Source organism: Molothrus aeneus, chromosome 1, assembly GCF_037042795.1.
Source record: "Molothrus aeneus isolate 106 chromosome 1, BPBGC_Maene_1.0, whole genome shotgun sequence".
Lineage (NCBI taxonomy): Eukaryota > Metazoa > Chordata > Aves > Passeriformes > Icteridae > Molothrus > Molothrus aeneus.
In genome coordinates, this window is record NC_089646.1 from 39409455 (window position 1) to 39429440 (window position 19986).

The 19986-nt window shown below is 42.7% G+C and overlaps 2 protein-coding genes across 9 annotated transcripts in view; one reads left to right on the forward strand and one right to left on the reverse strand.

Moving 5' to 3' along the window:
• RARB (retinoic acid receptor beta) overlaps positions 1–19463 on the forward strand; it is a 312141-nt gene extending 292678 nt beyond the window's left edge. For 3 of the 5 annotated variants that reach the window (XM_066555416.1, XM_066555434.1, XM_066555443.1), the window contains 4 exons: positions 5697–5873; positions 13218–13422; positions 14747–14905; positions 17999–19462. In XM_066555416.1, the coding sequence (XP_066411513.1) occupies positions 5697–5873; positions 13218–13422; positions 14747–14905; positions 17999–18195 (738 nt within the window). In that variant the 3' untranslated portion in view covers positions 18196–19462. Of the gene's footprint in view, positions 1–5696; positions 5874–13217; positions 13423–14746; positions 14906–17998 lie in introns of all 5 variants that reach the window. The other 2 variants (XM_066555407.1, XM_066555425.1) reach the window with 1 other exon arrangement.
• Positions 19464–19473: 10 nt separating this feature from the next.
• The window catches only part of TOP2B (DNA topoisomerase II beta), a 61359-nt gene continuing 60846 nt past the window's right edge, over positions 19474–19986 (reverse strand). For all 4 annotated transcript variants that reach the window (XM_066555386.1, XM_066555393.1, XM_066555366.1 and 1 more), the window contains one exon: positions 19474–19958. In XM_066555386.1, coding sequence (XP_066411483.1) covers positions 19797–19958 — 162 coding nt within the window. In that variant the 3' untranslated portion in view covers positions 19474–19796. The remainder of the gene's footprint in view (positions 19959–19986) is intronic.

A 19986-nucleotide genomic window follows, 5' to 3' on the forward strand; every position in this document is an offset into this window, starting at 1 on the left:
CCTGTATGCCATCAATATTCACTGTTTTAGCAATCAGGGTGCTTTTTAATGGCACAATAATCTATTTACAAAATGGAGTGCAAGGCTCAAAACTGAGGTCTGAGTGTAAGACTTGGTATTTAAGTGCAAGAAAAGCAAGCATATGGTGTGATTTTATAAAAAAGCCTGTTTTTCATTTTGTTGAAAGTATTTTCACAAGCACTCTTCACATTTAAATCTGAGCCCCATGTAAACTGGTTAGTACTGGGGAAGGAGCCTCTCCTCCCCATGTTTCTCTGGTCCTTCCCAGCAGGAACACATTAGAATGTATTTCCACCTTAGCTGGGAGTTAGCAGAGTTAGCAGAACTGCAGCTGGTGGGATGGCACTGTATTGCATCCTGGTAATTGCCAAAGATCCTCGAGGGTTGAAAAATAAACCTTGGCACCTCAACACTTGCATTAGGTACTGGCTGCTGAAGCATCATTAATCTTTTAGCTCTTGAAATGATACAAGTGGATGAAATTGGAGAGGGCCTTGTTGCATAGCACACCCACTGCTGATGCCTTCGTCCTTAGGTTCTGTCGGAACCCCGTGGGGAGTTTATGCCCCTGTTGGAATTTCAGAGCCCTTGTTGAGAGCACCTGGATCTCAGTAATGAGCAGTGAATCTGGGCTGTCTATGGAACATGAGTAGCCATGATATGACTGCTCTCTTTCTGAGGCTGGGTATTGGTCATTCATATCTCAAGCCTGATGGGACAGCCTGGGGCAGGAGATTTCTTGTTTTTAGCTTTGCTCTGTTGGAAGTTCAAAGCAGGGAACTGCTGCACAGGGCTCACCCTCTCCTGCTTTGTCATGGTACAAGTTGCAATAACAGAATTATGCTGAAAGAGTTATTTTTGGCTTACCTTGAATCTTTGAGAGCGATGCAGCTTCCTTCAAACACTGCATCAGAATAATAGCAGTGGTACTAAATACTGTCTTCTTGCTGCATTCTCATAGTCTGTGTGTGAAGTGCACAGTATTTAAATCTCTCATCTAGGTAAGGTCTGGCAGCCACTTTGGCATTTTATGTAGGACTTCAGTGTTAAGAGCTCACGTGGGAAGGACAGAGTAGTGCTGGGGCTGGAATAAGGGTCACCTTCCCCTCCAGCCTCCCGCCAGCCCAGAGGGAGGGGATAATCCTTTCTGCATCACTGAGGATCCAGAGGGGATCTGGATCCCCTGGTCACAAGAGCACAGCTCCGGTGCCTGGACACCACCAGCAGCTGCTGATCAAACAGCAGGGCTCCGACAACAACCTGAGACACTTGAAGCAGAGACCAGAAATCAAAAAACAAAGGAGCACAGAGCCCTTTTTCTAAGTGCTGAGTCCAAGAGGAGCCTATAGGCTAAAAGCCTATGCCACACTGCTTTTTTTGATAGTAACAATCTAGTACATGTGGAAGATTGCCCCCAGTCCTGCTTTTATGCCTGGTTCTGCATGCTGTCAGTCGTGAGGCATGGTGTGCTCACACTACAGAGCACACAGATTGCTTTTATAACCTTAGAGTTTTTAGTTTAATTCTCTAACTGAGAGGTGAGAAGTGAGTGTTTCTAACCAATGTGGATTCCATTGAATTTTGTGAGCCTTGCATTTGTGTACTGACAGGGATGTTAGATGGAAGAAACTGTTCTGCAAGGGCAGCCCCCGAGTGCCTTTGGTTACACAATCATTCAGACTGTTTTAAAAGATTTCATTTGTTGCTAAAAAGTGCAAAAAATTATAGGAATGTAAAATAAAAAAGACCTTACCGAGATATAGTAAAAATAAAAATCTGTTCAAGCATTTGGCTTGTGTATCTGGCTCCTCTCACTCTTGAGCACTGCAGCCTGCATTTCCCAGAATGAAGGGTTACATGGTGATTTTTTTCCACCACCATTATGTGTTTTTAGCTGTTAAAAATGGTTTTGGAGAAGCATTTTCAATTATTTTTTTATATCCATCTGGTCTTTAAAAAGAAAAAGTGGCCCCATACTTTGCATAATTAGTAGAAGTCTACTTAAAATAATGGGAGAATAGCCCTTGTATTAAATTCCCTGGGTCATTTGACTTAGCAGTTGCATTTGGTGGGCAGTGACAAGTACAGTTCTACCAATGATGAGAATCAGCAAGCTGTTTAAAAGTAATGGATTCCAAAAGTCCATCATAAACAGATCTGTTTTATTACTGTCATCCAGGTAAGAGAGAGTGCCTGAGTAATTTCTCTGGAGATGTCATACTTTATAGTATAATTGAGTGTAACTATACTGCTTGTCCCTTGAGAGTGGTATTATTTGTAAGTCTACAGCTGTGTTACATCCAGCCTTGTGATAAAGGGAGGATAAAACAGAAAACAATTTTGGCTCTGTAGACCCTTGCTGCAGATTCTCCTGGGTTGATCTTGGCTAGCTGGAAGTGAAGAGGTTCCACACACATCTTGACAGCATTTCGTTCTTTGTAAGTGCTGGTCATAGAAGTCACACAGCTATTGTTCAGTGCCATTGAGGAGGAATATATACATATGTAAAAATGTGTGTATCTCCTGATACCGGGACTGAGCAGGGACATGTGCCATGGTCCTCAGTGAACTCACTGGAGTTGGAGTGCATTGCTGCTTTTACTAAAGAGGCATCACGAGTGTTCCTGATTAGGGCAGAGTGCCCCTGTGAGCCTTGTTTCCTTTGTAAAGTGGATTTTAAAGACAGTAGGGATTCTGCTGCTGTGTATGTTTCTACGAGTACCTCATCCCATATTGTAAATGTGGATACAGAGCAGCCTGCAATGAAAAAACAAAAATGATGGAAAAAATGGGATCAATTTATGTGGCAAAAATGGCTGTTTAATTGGATTTCATAGCAAGGTTGGGCTTTTCCACTGATAAAGATGCCACTAGGGTGTATTACAGTATTGTTCCACCATATGTGCACTGGTGCATAGGCCTGAAAAACATGTGAGACTGCTCCTGGAAAAGACACCCAAAAACCCGCTTCAGTAAAATATTCAGGAAAAGTCATAGCGTCTGCATCTTTTTCACAGCATGGATAGAGGAGATCTCCAGGCAAATTTAATCAGAGTTTTTGTTTCTGTTGTGCATTTTTTTTTAACCCTGTGTTTTATTGTTCAAGCTGTACATTGATATTGAGTCAGTTTTGGTTTTTCAATACTGAGAAATGCTGCTCAAAATCCAGCTCTTCTTCCTGTGACACTTGTGTTGACATTCATTAACAGATAGAATGTTAAAACTCTTTCCATTTGTAGCATCTCAAAGGTAATGTGTAAACCACATCAGCTCCAATGCTGAGGGATCTGGCACCTGGCATAATAAAACACCTGGTTATTTTGTATTTTATTAACTGCCCCTTCTCTTCAGTTTGCATAATAGAGAGTTAGATTTACATTAGTTGCGACGGCCGTGCATTTCTCCTAATAGAAGACACGTCAAACTTCCCGTTGCTGGCACTGCAGCATGATAAAGTAACCTCATATGATACTGATGAAGATTTCGTTCACACTTGCTGGTTTCATGCAATGTCTTTTTTTCCAGATGGATACCCTATTGTAAAATGATTTCCTGCTTTAGGCTCTGCTTTGTGTAGCTCTCTGCTATGCCATCTTTCTATGAACTGGATAAACTGCCTATTAAATTTAATTACAGCCTGAATGACTGCACATCTTGATCTTATTTTTCCTCCAATGTACTGTATTTCACCAAGGTCCTTGAAGATGAAATAAAATAAATCTGAGGGATGCATACTCCAGTAGCCGAAAGAAATGTTTCAAAGGGCATTACAATCACTGTTAACTCATTAGTTTTGGACCATTTTGAAGGCAATACTTTAGGTTTAGCATTATAGAGACATTTTCTTTTGTCATTTAAAAAAAAACAAAAGAAAATAGAAGAAGTTCCCAGAATAAAAATTCAAATAGAAATGATGAAATGAATTAATTATCCCCTAAAGAGAGGGGTAGTAGGAAAGAGCACGCATACTCCTTCAGACTGCTCAGCACAGTCAGCATTTATTTTTTCCAATTAGGGCCTAATGTAAATATTCCTGGCTCAAATCTCCATGCTGTTCCAAGTGAGGGTGAATGTCAGGCTGGTGGCACCTTGGGAACCCGTCAGGACTTTCTCCTTCATGACTGATGGTAGTGGTGGTGTCTTGTGAAGGCAGTGCTGGGATGGGGTCCAGAGCATCACAGCCAAGCTGAGCTCACTCCACATTGCTCCACCAACCTCTTCCAGCCCTGTGTCCTTCCTGTGAACCAAAGAAAGCTGACAAGATAATGGCTTCAGTGGCTTTCTAAGAGGTGGATGTCCTCACCATCAGCAGTGGTGGTGGCAGGCTCACTGGAAATGTTTCCTCCAAGAAAGTGTGATCTGTGTAATTTGAATGCTTTTTGATGGCTATTTAATCTGCCATGTCTGTTAGACTTTTAGGTTGAGACTGCTCATTTAACTTTAATTTTAAAGTTAATTTAACATTTTAACTTCAACCAGCTGAGACTTGAGGCAGCTGATCACATGGGCTTCCTCTGCAGCTGGGGAGGAAGCTACTGCCTGAGCATATTTTTATAGGTAAAATTCCTCCTGCAGTGAAGAGGAGATCACCCAGATGCTGAAGGCAGCTGCAATGCACACTGAACTAGTGGCTTATGAAAGAGGGGGTTGGGGGACACCATCACCCTGGCTGCATCCTAAATAGCATTGGGTCAAATGCTGACAATACACTGCATGTGAGGGCAGAAGGAGATTTGGGTATTTCAGAGCTCTGTCATTACCTGTTTCTTGTCACTCTGCTGGAGTCCTGGGTGGATTGGAGTGGACTCACCAGGTCTTCTCATGACACCCAGTGTTGCTGGGCTGGCATCAAATGGGTCACAGCAGATTTTGAGTGAGACTGTTCTTGGCTGACACATTCAGCTTTTTCAAGGGTTAAGTGGCTGTTCCAAATGTATAAAAATGTGAGTTTGATCCCAAACTTAACACAAGTTTCCTATGCACTCTAGAAAATTATGGAGACTTTGAGGTAGGTGAATATAAACATTCCCTGAAAGATGCCACCAAAATGTCCTTGTTACACTTCCAGCAGTGGGGATGTATGTTGGATGCACTATCAAATGAGCACATAGCATTCATGAAGGCACATGGGATTTTCCTTAGTATTATGTAAATAAATGCTCTGTAAGTCATGGGAGACTGTAGCTTCAGAAAGCTGTGGCATAGCCACAGAGCAGAGAAATTAAGCAGAACCAATTTTGTAAGACCTTAAGTATGTGAAACTATGTTCCAAATATTGTGCTGCTTTTTCCAGAGGAGGACCCAATATTCTTGTTCCACTGTTCATTTATATTTTCTGGGGTACAACTGTAAATTGTCTTTCTCAATGCACTTATTATATAATGGCAAGGAAGAATAATGAGGGTGGCATTTGGAAATGTTTAAGTTCATTTGTATTCCTTGTACAGATGGCCTCTGCAATCATAAGTAACAGAGAAGTATCCAAGGAATTTTCAGGCGATTAATCCAAGTTTAAAACCAGCATCATCCCGACAGCAAGCTGCAGAAAATGTCTGGAATGTTAATAGAAAGTACTTCTGGAAGGAAAACGTGGTTGTTGTTTCCTTCCCTTGAAAACCGATTGCTAAAAGGAACGTTGTTGATTTATGGTGCCTTCTGTCTGTCTGTCTTTCCAGAACTCCAGCGCAGATCATCGGGTTCGACTGGACCTTGGGCTTTGGGACAAATTCAGTGAACTTGCAACGAAGTGCATTATTAAAATAGTGGAGTTTGCAAAGCGATTGCCGGGCTTTACAAGTTTGACCATTGCAGACCAAATAACTCTACTGAAAGCAGCCTGCCTGGATATACTGGTATGTATTTTTAACATCATTGTTCTCCTACTAATGTGTTTTCTATTCTTCTTTTTACTGCAACTGACAGGAAGAGGGGGGTGAAATATGGCCCTGACCTTACTGTTATACAATTGAACTTACTGGATAGTCTGGTGCAGTCAGAAGATGACTCCAGCACACCTACAGAGGTGTGTTTTGGGGGATGAGCATACTTCTCAAAATAAGTCCTTACACATTTTGGTCTTGTGGCATGTGTAACTGTGGAAAATTTTCTTTACTGGTAACACTGACGAGAGACCTGTTTCTCCTTCATTCCTCCTTCATCCTTCCTCCTCCCTCTGCATGATCCTATGTATAAAGGATACCTAGAGGAACAGTCCACTGTAAAATGGTTTAGGAATGTGCTGTACCTGTGGGGTCATGAGGGAATTTAAGGAATAAGACTCAAGTCTTCAGAATTAGTGTTTTTAAGGTTTTTATAGGGGAAGCTGGTGTGCCTGGAGCCTGTCAGATACAAGCCTCTGGCACTCATATCCCCCTGCTTTCTCCAGTGCTGCAGGTATCTGTGGAAGTGGCCGATGTAATGGACTCACTACAGGTTTTAGCTAAATGTAATTTAATCTTAAACAGGCAAACATGCAACCTGCAGGAGAGAACTGTGCAGGTGGGCTGGGAGTCTGTCTCCAGACCTTGCACTGCCACTATGTCAAGGCAAAGCTGTCTTCCCTCCCTTTGTCTCTGCTTGTTTCTGTCATGCTGACCTTCAGAGGAGCCCTCTGGGATCTCAGCATTTCTTTATCGAGACCTTAGAGGTCTTCAGGCTTTTAGTGGCAAATATGTTTCATATTATTGGTTGTAGCAATAACTTGCAGTAAAACAGTAGGTTCAATGTAAACATATTTTAAATGTTTCATTCTGAGCACAAACCTTCAGGTCCTCATTGAGCCAAGCTTGGCCAGTCTAGAAGCATCTTGTAGGATGGCTACTGTAGATATATTTTTTGTCATGACACGGGAGTTTAAACTAGGGAAGCTGAAGTTGAAGTAATTAATCTTGGAATTTCTAAAAGTGCATTGCTTCAAACAGGATCATGTTGAGGGGGACGTTAACTGCTGTGACCTTTTCCTCTTGTTTTGTCAAAAGCTGTTTGGAAGAATCGCATCAAGAAGACATTGATGAAGGAGGAAGAGGGGTAGGAGAGGGGAAGGGGTATCATTCTTTGGCCTATAGAAAAAGGGAAGGTTGAGGTTGCCCTGCCATGCTTGAGAGTCACCTCTTGTTGTTCCCTTAATCCAGGCACTCATTCAGAGTCAGCCATCTCATTGTTGCTGGGAGTGTCCCTCGGTGGGGCAGGGCCATTCGTTACCGATTGCACGCCTGTCATCACCAGCTCTGTCCCGAGCAGATTCTGTTACCTTCCCCTCACACCAGAGGCAGATGGTGATCAAAAAACTGCAGCATTGCCTCGAGTGTGTTCTGCCAGCAGCAGGGGATGGGAACTGCTTTGTGCTGTGCTGCTGTAACCCATAACAAATAGTTAATACAGAAACTATACAAAAAGGATGGGGAGGAATCAGAATATAGCAAGAACCTGCTCATCCAAACCTTCTACCCCTAAAACTTCAGCCCTCAAGCTGCCATCTTGTTTGCTTGTGCCATGCCCCAGCTCCAGAGCTGCTGGATAAGAAATACCCTAATTCTGTAATCCTGTGAGCCCCGATGCTCTTTGTTGGGGTGGGCAGTGGCAGCTTGCCCTGGGAATGTGCACAGCCTCTGTTGCACAGCGTCCCTGCAGCAGCTCCACTCAGTGCTGCCATTGCCAACACTGGCTAAAAAATTGAGGGGACCCTTTTTGGTAAGGGTTTTATCTGAAGTCCCTCAATAAAGGCACTTTGATCAAAGTGTTTAAATAAAAGCCTAGTTGCCAGATCAGAAAAAAAGAATGAAGCAGGTGGTAAATAGTGACTTTATTTCAACTAATTAATGGATAGAAAAGTTGATTCTTTAATATGATTCACCACTTTTACTTTGTGGCCGTTGGCAACCTTCAAGCTCTAGTTATAAATTTCATTGAGGCCTGTCATTCCAGATCACCTGCTCATTCTGTTTTTTATTTTTCACAAAGCCAGAGAAGGTGACACATCCAAGCGAGCAGGGCGTAGTGAGCACCACAGGAGCCTGCAGCTGGGAGGAGCTGAGGCTTTTCCAAAGCCAGGAGCAGATACAGCATGGCTAATAGTCCTAACTTTCCTGTGTGACATTTGCGCAAACTTTATGTGACTATTTTATGTGCTGCTTAAAAAGAAAATGGGATAATTACCATGGCACAGTAATGCGTAGTGTGCGCGCCGCCTGTGAAATGCTGTATCCATTAAAGCGGCATCACCTGCACATAATCGGAATTGCAGTGCTGCTCTCTATCTTTATTTAAGCTGAACATCAGTACTGGAGCAGTTGTAATAGCACATATTCCCCCTCACAACAAGCCAGTTGTCCTAGTTATGAGTGTTTTGTTTTGTTGTGCCTTGAGATGCAGAGTGAGCGGTGCTGCCCCTCCTGCTGCACCGAGCACCCAGTGGCTGCTGTGAGAGCTCTGCTGAGCAGGGCCATGAGCCTCAGCAGTGTGCCCTCATGATCCTGCTGCTCTGCCATGCCCTGGATGTGTTCCTAGAGCCACAGCACATGGGAGGAGCAGCGTGGGGCTCCCAGGTTGGGTGGCCAGGCTTCCCTGCCAGCAGGACCCCTTCACTGCCCGCCTGCCATTCAGCACCAGCTGTGGAGAGTCTTAGGCATTATTAGACCCTGCCAAGGTCTCTGCTCAACTGGTTCCTGTGGCTGTGGATACTTAAGCCTCTCTTAAACAGGCTGACAAGGGAAATGGTGCCAGGAGCTCAGTAAACTCTGACGGATATGGGCCAAAGAATTGTTTTATGTACAAACAAACACTAACTCTGGAAGGGAAAAAACATCAAGCTTCCTGAGGCAGCTCAAGGCACCAAATGAGGATCATGGAATTTATATCTTGTCTGGTGCCAAAAGTTTTAGGGATAAATATTACTAAAATTCAGTCAATAACCCTTGTAAAAGTGAGTGCTTCTGTCTGCTGGTACGCTGGCCCACCAGCAGCCAAGCATCCCCAGCCTTGCTGGCAAGACAAATATGGAAAGAATCCAGAGTCCAGACTATCTTAAATCTAATGGATAAAAGCCTTAGAAGCCCTTGAATGCTAATCCTTAATGATGTAATTCTTGTTTTCTGTTGCAAGCCCTGTGCGTTAATGCCAGGCAGGAATTGGTGTGTGCAGAACAAGCTGTGCTGACGGGGTTTGGCAGCGCCACGAGGCATCATTGCTTCAGAGTCAGCTGCCCAGGTTTCTATTCTCAAGGAACTGCCCCAGCCAGCTGAGGCAGCTAGTGTCTAACAGCAGGATTTCTTAAAAAATAGGCCCAGCTTTCCCTATTTTCCCTACCTAATCTGTTTAAAATGAGTAACAGTTCTGTGGTAGCAGCAATGTCATAAATGCAACTTTCTGGCTGACTTTGGTTTTGTGCCTCTGGTAGGGTTTTTGTTTTGCGCTTTTTAACAGGCTCATAAGAATCCCTAATGCTTTAATATATAAATATTCCTTAAAACAAAGGGCCCTTTAATAATGAGGGAAAACTGTATTTATGGCTGCAAGTGGCATTTAAGAGCAGAGTGACAACTAAAATACTTGGCTTGGTTGCAAAATCTAAACAACATTGAGGACATTGGGAGTTCAGTTTAAAATGGAGAAAGATATCGTGATTTCTTATTTTGAAGTGCTGATGTTTCCCATATGTTCTTCAGTGAATATGAGCTTGAAATCAGCTTTACTTTGACACTGGAAATTTGCCCAAGAACAGTTTAGCAACAATCAGCAATATCCATGGCGTTTCACAGATCCTGATGAAGGACAGAAATTAAAAAAAAAGAAAAAAGAAAAAAAAAGTAAAACACCATTTCAAATGATCTGTCTTGGAGTTTAATAACAGCGTGTTGTGGGATAATGTCAAAGGAATGCAGAGGAAACCTGAGAGCTGATTGCTGCAGTCAAGTTAAGTGCACTGCTGAAAACACATAGTTGATCTTCAGCTGTGCCAGTGCCCAGTGGAGCTGCTGCAGGCTCCCCCAGCTAATGGCTGGGGCAGCACTTGGGATCCAAAGGCCTGAAGGCTGTCCTCAACAAAAACCTGTCCTACTTGTGCCTAAGCCTGAAGTAGCTCAATTCTACCCGACTTTATGTTTTAATTATAAATTTTGCAGGGCCCCTGCAGGTCCCTTTCTGTACATGCCACAGGGGCTGGATTGAGGCTGAGTAACCTCACCCAGATTTGTTCCCAATGAGGATTCAGCCTGGAAGTTCTTCCTCTGTTTTAGCCCTGGGGGTCTCTTTGCTGAGCACTCCTGTCCTGCACCCCCAAACACAGTGGGGCTTGTGGTGCTGGGGAACAAGGACGGAGCTTTGCTGCAAGGGAGCCAGAGCCTGGTGTGTGGTGGCAGGTGTGTGTTCAGCCTCTGGGCTGTTGGGAAGATGGCTCCAGGGCACCCCAGTCCCTCTGGGCAGGGATCTCTGTGGCAGCTGGTGTCCAGACCTGCCCTCTGAGGGAGGATCTGGGGGATCCCTATCTGCCAGCCCTGCTTGGGCAGCTGCCGGGGAAGCTGCAGGCAGCCTGGGGAATACACCACGGCATTGCCCAATCAAGCTCCCCATCCTGCTCTGCTCATTTGTTGGGAAGGGAGTCCTGAGGCTGTGGAGGGAGGAACTCTGCTTGCTAAGGCTTACCAATTGAAATAGCACTGGAGTCAAAGGGGCTGCCTTTCTGCCTGGCTGAGCTAAGGGAAAAGCAGTACCAGGTAAGAAGTACAGAGCCTTGTTCCTCCCAAAGCTGGATACCTGATCTTCTTCAGCCATGCACCCTTACTGGAAGGCAGCTACTGTCTGTGCAGGCCTCAGGTGGGAAGAGCTGCACTCCAGTTCCTCTTGCATGCCATTAGAGAAGTGAACCAAGCAGCTCTTGGATGTCACAGTAAATATGTAGCTTTGGAATCTTTGTTTTCTGGAACACCAGGTATTCTCTGTGTTTCTTCTGCTTTCTGTACAATCTTTTAATGATTTAAAAGAGCAACCCAATGTGAACTTCAGGGGAGAGGATGGCCAGTGGTTACTGGCAGTTCTGAATGTGGTAAAGATGCTGCCTCTTTCTTACAGAGTGCTGTGCTTCATAATGTTAACTTTTTCTAATGATCCTGAATGATAAATTGGCTACTACATAAAACCTAGCAGCCAGCAGCCTTTTAAAATGGCATATATAATGGGAAATTTGTGGTCACTGAGGAATTAATGTGCTGTGTGCTTGTATTTGTGACTCTTGGTCATTGATTTAAGTAATTTCAAGAACTTATTCTAATTCAGGGATAAGGCAACAATGTCAGACATTCCTGTCCAACCACACAAAGTTTCACTGCTTCAAGGTATACCCAGAATGTGAGATAAGATTATTGCTGAGACAGAAAATAGTTGAAGATCTCCCTGCACAAATACACCCTATTAAGTATCTTACCAAGGAACTGAAGAAGAGAAATGAAAGTTTCCCTTTAGGTGTCCTACAGACCGTCTGTGTTCTCCTCATTCTCCTCCCTGTTTATTTGGAGCAGTGTTGCCAGGCAAAGATGAAAGTGGGAGAAACCAAGCCCAGACTGGTCAGCTGCCATGTGCTGGGGCCTCTGACTCAGAGCCTCAGAAGCTATAGGAGTAATTAAATTCTCCCGGTGCTCTCTTATATTCATGTAAATCTTTTTTGTTGTATCTTTAAAACCAAGTAGGATGGGAAATAAATACAGTCAAGCCCTGAAAAAACACAGCTGTAGTCTTAGCTCAGCTAATCAGCCTGACTTCGGCAGGCTTTCAGTTCAGTTTAGTTTCGGCACAAGCCCTCTCCCACCTCTGATTATTTTAAACATTAAGCACTGCTATATATAACAGAAATATGTCAACATGATGGACGCCTCTTCTATTAGGCGCTTACGGCCGTGTTCATGAATTGCAGCTGTACAAATGATCCTGTGCCACCACAGAGGGTGGCACACGTCCTGGCTGTGCTCTGGGAGGCGGAAGCGTTCGCGCACACGCTCCCTCGCTGGCCCTGCTGCCACCTCTGCTGCTGTGACAGCGCTCTCCACGCTGCCCTTACCCCGGAGGCATTTGCTAACAAAATGTAGAGCATCCTCGGTGTTTTATTCATGTGTTTTGCATTCCTCCGTGCCCGGTTAGAGGTGTGAATCCCGTTCTCCCCTCGAAGGCTCTTTCATCCGGGGTCAGCACTGGGTGGCTGTCGGCATACAAGGGAACTTGCCAAAGCCAACAGTGCCTGGGCGTGCTCAGGAACAAGCAGCGCTGTCAGCGGCTCTGCGCCAGGCGGGCAGGGTCTGCCACTGCTGGGGCTCCACAGGGGGAAGCGCCAGAGCCTGCAGGAAGGCTGGCAGCCAACAGGCTGGTGGGGAGGTTTGGTGTTACAGCACACAGAAGTAACAACCACTGTAAAAGAAGAAAAGCTGGGCCAGCTCCTCAGACCACTGGCCAGGCTGCCAGGAGTCGTGTGTGCTGCCGTTTGGAGGTGCAGAGTTTGATATTCCGCTGGGGGCAAGCTCCCAGGCTGACAAGGCAAGCAGGGCTCCAAGGAAACCCTACCTGCAGCTGCTGGGGAGATGGAGGGCTTTGTCCCCATAGCAATGTTTGCCTGTCTGCTCTTGCAGAAGAGAGGAAGGCAGCCCAAAATTCTGCCTCTTCAGCAGCTCACAGCTGTCCACGCTCACTCCCACAAGCTTCCACTCCCACAGCATTGTCCTTGTCAAATATACAACCCAGGGAAGTGCTGCTGTGCAAAAGTGATCCCCAAAATCAGTGAGATATGCCTTTGTTCAAAGAGGTGAGATGCTCTCAGGATCTTGTGGGATCAGAGCAGCAGTTCATCAGATCAGTCACGTGTTATAGTTTGGTGCAGGTGGCAGACTAATGACAGAACTGTTTTTGTGGATATCACTGTAGTGTGGGTGATCTGAGTGGTGAGAGTTGCTCCAAAGTTTTGATTATTTCATAACTAGGGGGAAATTTCTGTTCTTAGGTTTCTGTTACAGGGAATACACATAGTCAGTAGAGTATATTTGTGTTGTACCTGAGAGTTTTTGTGCAGCTAGAACTGCACAAACTGGAGTTTGTTTTCGGATTGTTCTGACTTTGCCCAGTACTGAAGCTCCACTGTCATTCGCTGCACCGAGAAAAGGCAACAAACCTCTCATGGATTAAATTCTTCAGATTCCATTTTTCTGGTTTTTTTTCCACAGATCCTTAGAATTTGCACAAGATACACACCAGAACAAGACACCATGACCTTTTCAGATGGCCTTACCCTAAACAGAACTCAGATGCACAACGCCGGATTTGGCCCGCTGACTGATCTCGTGTTCACATTTGCCAACCAGCTCCTACCTTTGGAAATGGATGATACAGAAACAGGTCTCCTTAGTGCCATCTGCCTCATCTGTGGAGGTATTGTACTGCATGAACTCTAATGCATTTCAAAAGGACAGACATGATCATGTCTTCATTTATGTTCTACTTGTTTAGCTTTCCTTTACTTAAACATATTTTATATATATATTTGTAACAATATTGTATGTATTATATAAGCCCCTTAATGCTAAAGTTTGTTTTCCACTGGTAGTAACTATCCATTGATAGTTACTGGTTTTATTATTGATAATTTGAAAAAAAAGTACTGAAATCATTCTGTCAAGCAACCAGTCCTATTGTTTGCCTGACAAAGGGCATTGAGATACCTCAAAGAATGGTTGGAGTTGGGAGGAACCTCTGGAGATGGGGTCCTGCTGTGTTTTTGCTAAGCAGTGTATAGGTACCTGCATGAGTGAGCTTTCTTACAGCAAGATGCCCAATTACACAGCTTTTCCTCATAAATATAATTGTGTGCATCTGCATTGGTTTCAGTCACATGGAAGCCATTGGTGATAACCTTCTTTAGCAAAAAAATGTGTTATACTTCCAAACTGAGGCTGAAGGGAACTCGAAAGGGTGATTGTCAATTTATATCATAGGCTTAAAATACAAAAAGTGAATTCTCAGATAATTTCCAAAATACTCTGTAAATTTCTGTTGGTTGGTCTCTCTCCTCCTTGACAAAATCTGGATTATCAGTAGAAACACACCTGGTTTAGCTGGGCGATGTTGTTGAAACACAGACTGGGTACTACAAGTGAGTGTTTGAAACACAAGAGTCAATCTTTGTTGGCAGTGGCCCTTAAGTACAAAATCATTCCGATTTTATGTGTCTCTAACCCTAACCCATTAAAAGCATTGATGGGCTCCTAGATGTCAGTGATATGTGACTCCTGTGTCCCGGTGCAGAGGGTGGCATCTGTTGTCATTCAAGCCAGCACTGCCATCTGCTGATTCCTGATGGTAACTCACTTTTCTGTAGTAGTGGTAACAAAAAATAGCTGTAACCTCTATGAGTACCTGGGTTGCCTATCAGTGACATGTATAAAATCAATTCCAAATTGTTGTTTGCAGCAAGGTGTTTTCCCCTTGAAGAGGGAGGTACAAGAGCAAACTGCTAATTCTTGACCCCCCACATGACAAACCTTTCCAGTCACCAAGGAAAAAAATGAATCCACGTTTCAGAAAGTTGTGGTTTATCCTCTTCCTATGGGATGCTCACTACAGAGTGTGCATTGTTTATCAGAGAACAAAATTCATGGAACTGTAATTGAGAACATGGAGGAGATTCTGTGATTTGGAGTTTATTTTAAAAAATAAATATTTCAAATCATATGAGTGATATGATACTTTTTTACAGATCGCCAGGACCTTGAAGAACCAATGAAAGTGGATAAGCTTCAGGAACCCTTGCTTGAAGCACTGAAAATTTATATCCGAAAGAGACGACCCAACAAGCCTCATATGTTCCCAAAGATCTTAATGAAAATCACAGATCTTCGTAGCATCAGTGCAAAAGGTACAGTTTCTCCCAATAACTCAGCAGGAGTGGCAGTGTTGCATTTCAGAGGAACTGGCCTAGACACCTGGGTTGTTATTTTTTTAACACATCTAAGAAAGGTCCTTGTGACTTGATTCTTCCCAGCTTCTTTACATAGTTCCTGCCTCCAAATTGGTTTTGCTTTAAACATGCATGGTGCTCCATTCTCCATGCAACTGACAGTGAAAAAGATGTTGTAGGTGCAAGTAGTAGCAAATCATTAGCACAAAGTCTTTGTTAGTCATTTTAGGACAAGATAAAAGCTTTGTTAATGTTTACAAGGGGGTTCAGATCAACATGTGCTCTGTATCACCAATGGCTTTTTAAAAAGTCTGGTTACAGACTGCAGAAAACCCTTGTGCAACCATAATTCCCCTAAACTGTGGTCTGATGTATTGGAGATTCAGAACTGATTTGATCCAGCATTTTGGAGATTCAGCCCCTCTAATCCAAACTAACCATACCTAAACCCAGAGCAGTTTTTACATTTTATGCAGTCTTGTATGTGCTGGATTGATCCTGTGCAATTCATAGTCTAAGCATTGTCACACATTCTCTAAAGCACAGGTGTAGCTGAATGCTTTCATTTGATCAGAACAGGTTCCCTGATGTACCAGTCTGAGAATAGAGAGTCTAAAGTGCAATGATTCTTATTCTTATGCTGCCCAATGCAGTTTCACCTTCTTACTCTGCTTACTCAGCAACAGATTTGCTACCCCTGATAGATGAGCAGGCACACGAGCTTGTATGTACAGGTACCTGTGTAGGTTGGATCTGTGCTTTTTGGGAAGATTACTGACTTCATTTGACATGGTTTGGGGAAAGACTCAGGAAAAAGAAAACCCAGTAGTTAATTCACTCAACTAAACATACTTGTTTTAAATTTAAACCTTAACTGCTCCACTTCAAACTATATAAATCCAAGTTAAAAGATTAAGTTATAGCTATCTTTATAAAAAGAAGTGAGCAATTTAATTGGATTGATTAGAACCAAAAGAAGTAACTTGGAAGGGAAACACCAGAGCTAGAAGCACAAGTATCCTAAAAAGGAACCACTTTACCAGGTTATCTAAACCTTGCAGTTTACCCTCAAGTAAAACAAGCTCCATCCAACTGAATCTACAAAATAAACTTAGAGTGGTATTGAGCTATAAAAGCATTTAGGGGAGCCCTTTTGTTCCACTGTTTATACTTGTGGGAAATCCATGTCCACTTCCCTCCTTCTTTACCAGAGCCTTCCCGCTCCTCAAGAACACAACTCCTTATATTCCATTCACAAGAAAGGCTTCTTTTCATTCTGACATAAGTATTTAACTCTAATTATATAATTAATGTTTCATAGTAGAACTAAATCATACCAAGGGATGGTGGTGTCCTGGAGGGCTGGGGATGTCTTGAGTTTCATTCTAAAAGATGTACGTTAGACGATAATGACTTTGGGTGGTACCTGATCCCTGAAAGCAAACACCAAAGAAAGCATTAATCTGAAACACTGAGAGTGTCTGCTTTGGCATTAGAGGTATTGCAACCAAAGAGTGAAGTGTTGGTGGGACTGAAGCAAGACAATTCCTGAGTTCTTCTCATCTTCTGAGTTCTCTTATCCCCTGATTAAGTTGGAAGTTTGCCAAACCTGAAAAATTTCTCTGGCTCTGCACTGAATGACCACACAAGCACTTCACTGCATCTGACATAACAGTGGAAAGCAGGTGTTTAACATGGCCAAATTGAGTTCATCAGCACAGCTCTGACAATAGCTGGTTTTTGGAGAACCTCTCTGCATCATTCTGCATTAATATCTTTCCCATTACAGCTATTTAAGAGACTCTTAAGTCAGCATCCACTTGGAAAGTCAATCATTGCCTTTGTAGATGATTTTTTGATGCTCCTCATGTAAGGCATAAACATTTAAATGCTCCCTTCCAGCTTGGAGTGTGAAGTGCTCTCTCCAGCATCTCCACTGCAGCAGCATGGATAAGCAGAGTATTTATTTCCAAAGGATCGCTCTTCTGGAATGGTTTTTCAATAACCAAACTATTTTCTCTGTAATTTTTTTTTTTGGTTCTTCTTGTTGTTTAAAAACCACAGGTTCCTCTTCCATTGGACTGCATTTTTAAGCTGATCAGGAATTGTGAGCAACAGGAATGCTGAGGTTTATGGCTATAAATTGCTTGATGCAGAGTTGCCTCAGTGTCCAGCAGGGCCTTGGCTGCTGTGTCCTGCTGTGTCCCTGCCTGCTGACCACACACCGAGACTTTGTGCTTGGCTTTTTCTCCTCCCTAAACCAGTTGTTGTGGCTCCCAGTCTGAGTGGTCAGCACTGATGCAGTAATTTTGTTTGATCCTGCATGCCCTCACCTGCAGAGTCCCCTCTGCCTGGTCCTTGTGACAAGCCCAGCTCAAAGAGCCTCAGCCAAGGCAGAGCTGAGCACCACTCAAGGCTCCTGCACACTCTGGGGGTTCATTAGCACAAGACAGGATGCCTGAAGAATACAGCTTTACAGAAGGCAGCTTCCCCCCCAAAAAAATATCTTTTTTCCTGAATGTGTTATTTTATAAAGTAATTGTTTGTTAAATTCTGCATCTTATTTCACGGTTTTCTCTATGGGAAGGAAACATTTTGCCTTAGATCACTGCAGTTCTCTTGCAGGATTCACCTCATCTATTTAATATAGACAGAATTTTTGTCATTCTTTGCAGAACCAGTACAGTATAAAGACTAAATGTTATTCCAGTTTAAAAAGACATCAACATGATCACAGCCCAATTTAATTTGTCAGTATAATTTAATGCCATTTTGGGCCCTTCTTTAAAAATAGGCAGCTCATCCAATTTACCTGTATTGACATATCAGTTGCTATGTGATAGATCTGAATTAATTTGTTAAGGAGTACTCACCTAGCTCCCTCTTGAACTGCATGAAGCAGATCACACACACACACCTTTGTGTGCAAGAAATATAGGAGACACCAAATCCATTAACAAAATACACCCTGAAATTACTCTTGTAATGTTAACAGAAAGGAAACTGTATGAATCGTGCTCATGGGAAGGATTTTGTGTTTTCTTTTTAAAGGTGCAGAACGTGTCATTACATTGAAAATGGAAATTCCTGGATCCATGCCACCTCTTATTCAGGAAATGTTGGAGAACTCTGAAGGACATGAACCACTGACACCAACCTCAAATGGAAATACTGCAGAACACAGTCCCAGTATCTCACCTAGTTCAGTGGATAACAGCAGTGTCAGTCAATCCCCTATGGTGGAATAAGACATTTTCCAGCTACTTCAGACATTCCTAATACCTTATGTACAGGGATGAAAAGCAAGAAAACATTTTTACTGCTGCTTAGTTTCTGGACTTAATATATATCTATATATATATATAGATAAACTCAACAAGGACCAAGAAATTTTCATATGTATCGATATATACTCCTTGCTGTTTAAACTCTTAAAACTAGAAAATGCAAACTTTTGAAACTCTAAATCAGCCATTTCATGCAAAAAAAAAAATAGTTAAGCTTCTGTTTTCTTCTCTGAACACTCAATATTGCATGGTGACAAGACAGATCTCAGTCTTCAAATTCTGGTTGCATTTCTGATGACTTTGTACATACAAATGTATGGCTGTACTCTCCATACTGGATGTTTGGTGCTTTCCTTTTGTCTCTCATACCTAAAACGATCAAGACACCAACCACAGGACATGGACTACTGTACACATCCAGAGAAGGAAGTTGAAAGGACCGTCTGATTTAGTTGAAATATGAAAACTTGTCCTTGCTGCCCTCAGTTTGCATCTCCTTCCTTGTAAAAAGTATACAAAACGTCACTGCCCCAGCAGAAGAGGTATCAGTATCAGCATTAACTGCCAGATCAGTTATTCAGATGTCATTTGTTCCACTGTTAATGTCACTTTAAAGTTTAAAGAAGTGGTTTCTTAGCTGGCTGGTGACCTAGCTCCACAATTACCTGCTCCATTTCAACAGCAATGCTATAGCCTCCAAGGCAGAAACACTTTTCAGTGTTACCATGTTTTTGTTTACTTGTTCACAAGCCATTAGGGAAACTTCATGGGATGATAACCAGCAGACTCACAACTTTTGAATTGCTGAGTCCAGGGTACTTCCTTAAGAATCAACTGCCAGGAATAGCTGGGCTTTCCAGCCTTCCAGGTGCTAAGGAAGTACAGCTAGGACTTCCAGAAACACAAGGAGAGAATCTGCCTTCTTGGCCTTGTTAAATCACCATGAAGCAGAGTGAAAACTGTGGTAGAATGGTTAACAGATTTAAAGTGTCAGTTTCTTAGGTTTCATTTAAAGCACTAGTGGAATTTTTTTTTTTTTATATATTCTAGCAAGTCTGTGATGTACTTTCACTGGCTCTGTTTGTACATTGAGATTGTTTAACAATGCTTTCTATGTTCATATACTGTTTACCTTTTTCCATGGAGTCTCCTGGCAAAGAATAAAATATATTTATTTTAAAAAGTTGTGTAGAAGTAGTCCCTCTAGCCCAAACTTTACACACACACACACACACACGATAGTTTTCCATTTTTTAATGTTTAAACTTCATTTCAAAAAGCAGGTTTGCTGTTGCAACCATGACAATTAAAATGTGCTTTAGCACAGCTGTCTAGAACATCTCTACAAGCCAGTCAGACAAATACATGACATTTCAATGAGTAAAAAAGAGCATAAAACTGTAGGTGTAAGAACAAAATGTTAAAATGCCTACACACAATAATAAAAACCATCAATTACATTATCACATAAAATAAGTCAAATGTACAAAAGTTTGCAACAGAGGGGACAAAAGGACAACACAAGATACTTGTTGGAAAACATTTTTGTGCTCTTTGGGCACTTAATTAAACATATCAAAATCATCATCTTCATCAGACTCTGCAAAATATTTCACTTCTTTTCTAGCCCGGCCTGTCCGTGGCTTTGGGGCAGTTTCGGAGGCAAAGCCTGACTGGAAGATTTCCACATCAGAATCCTGGTCAAAAGTGGCCTTCTTGGATTTCTTTAGAAAAGAAAAGACAAATCAGTTG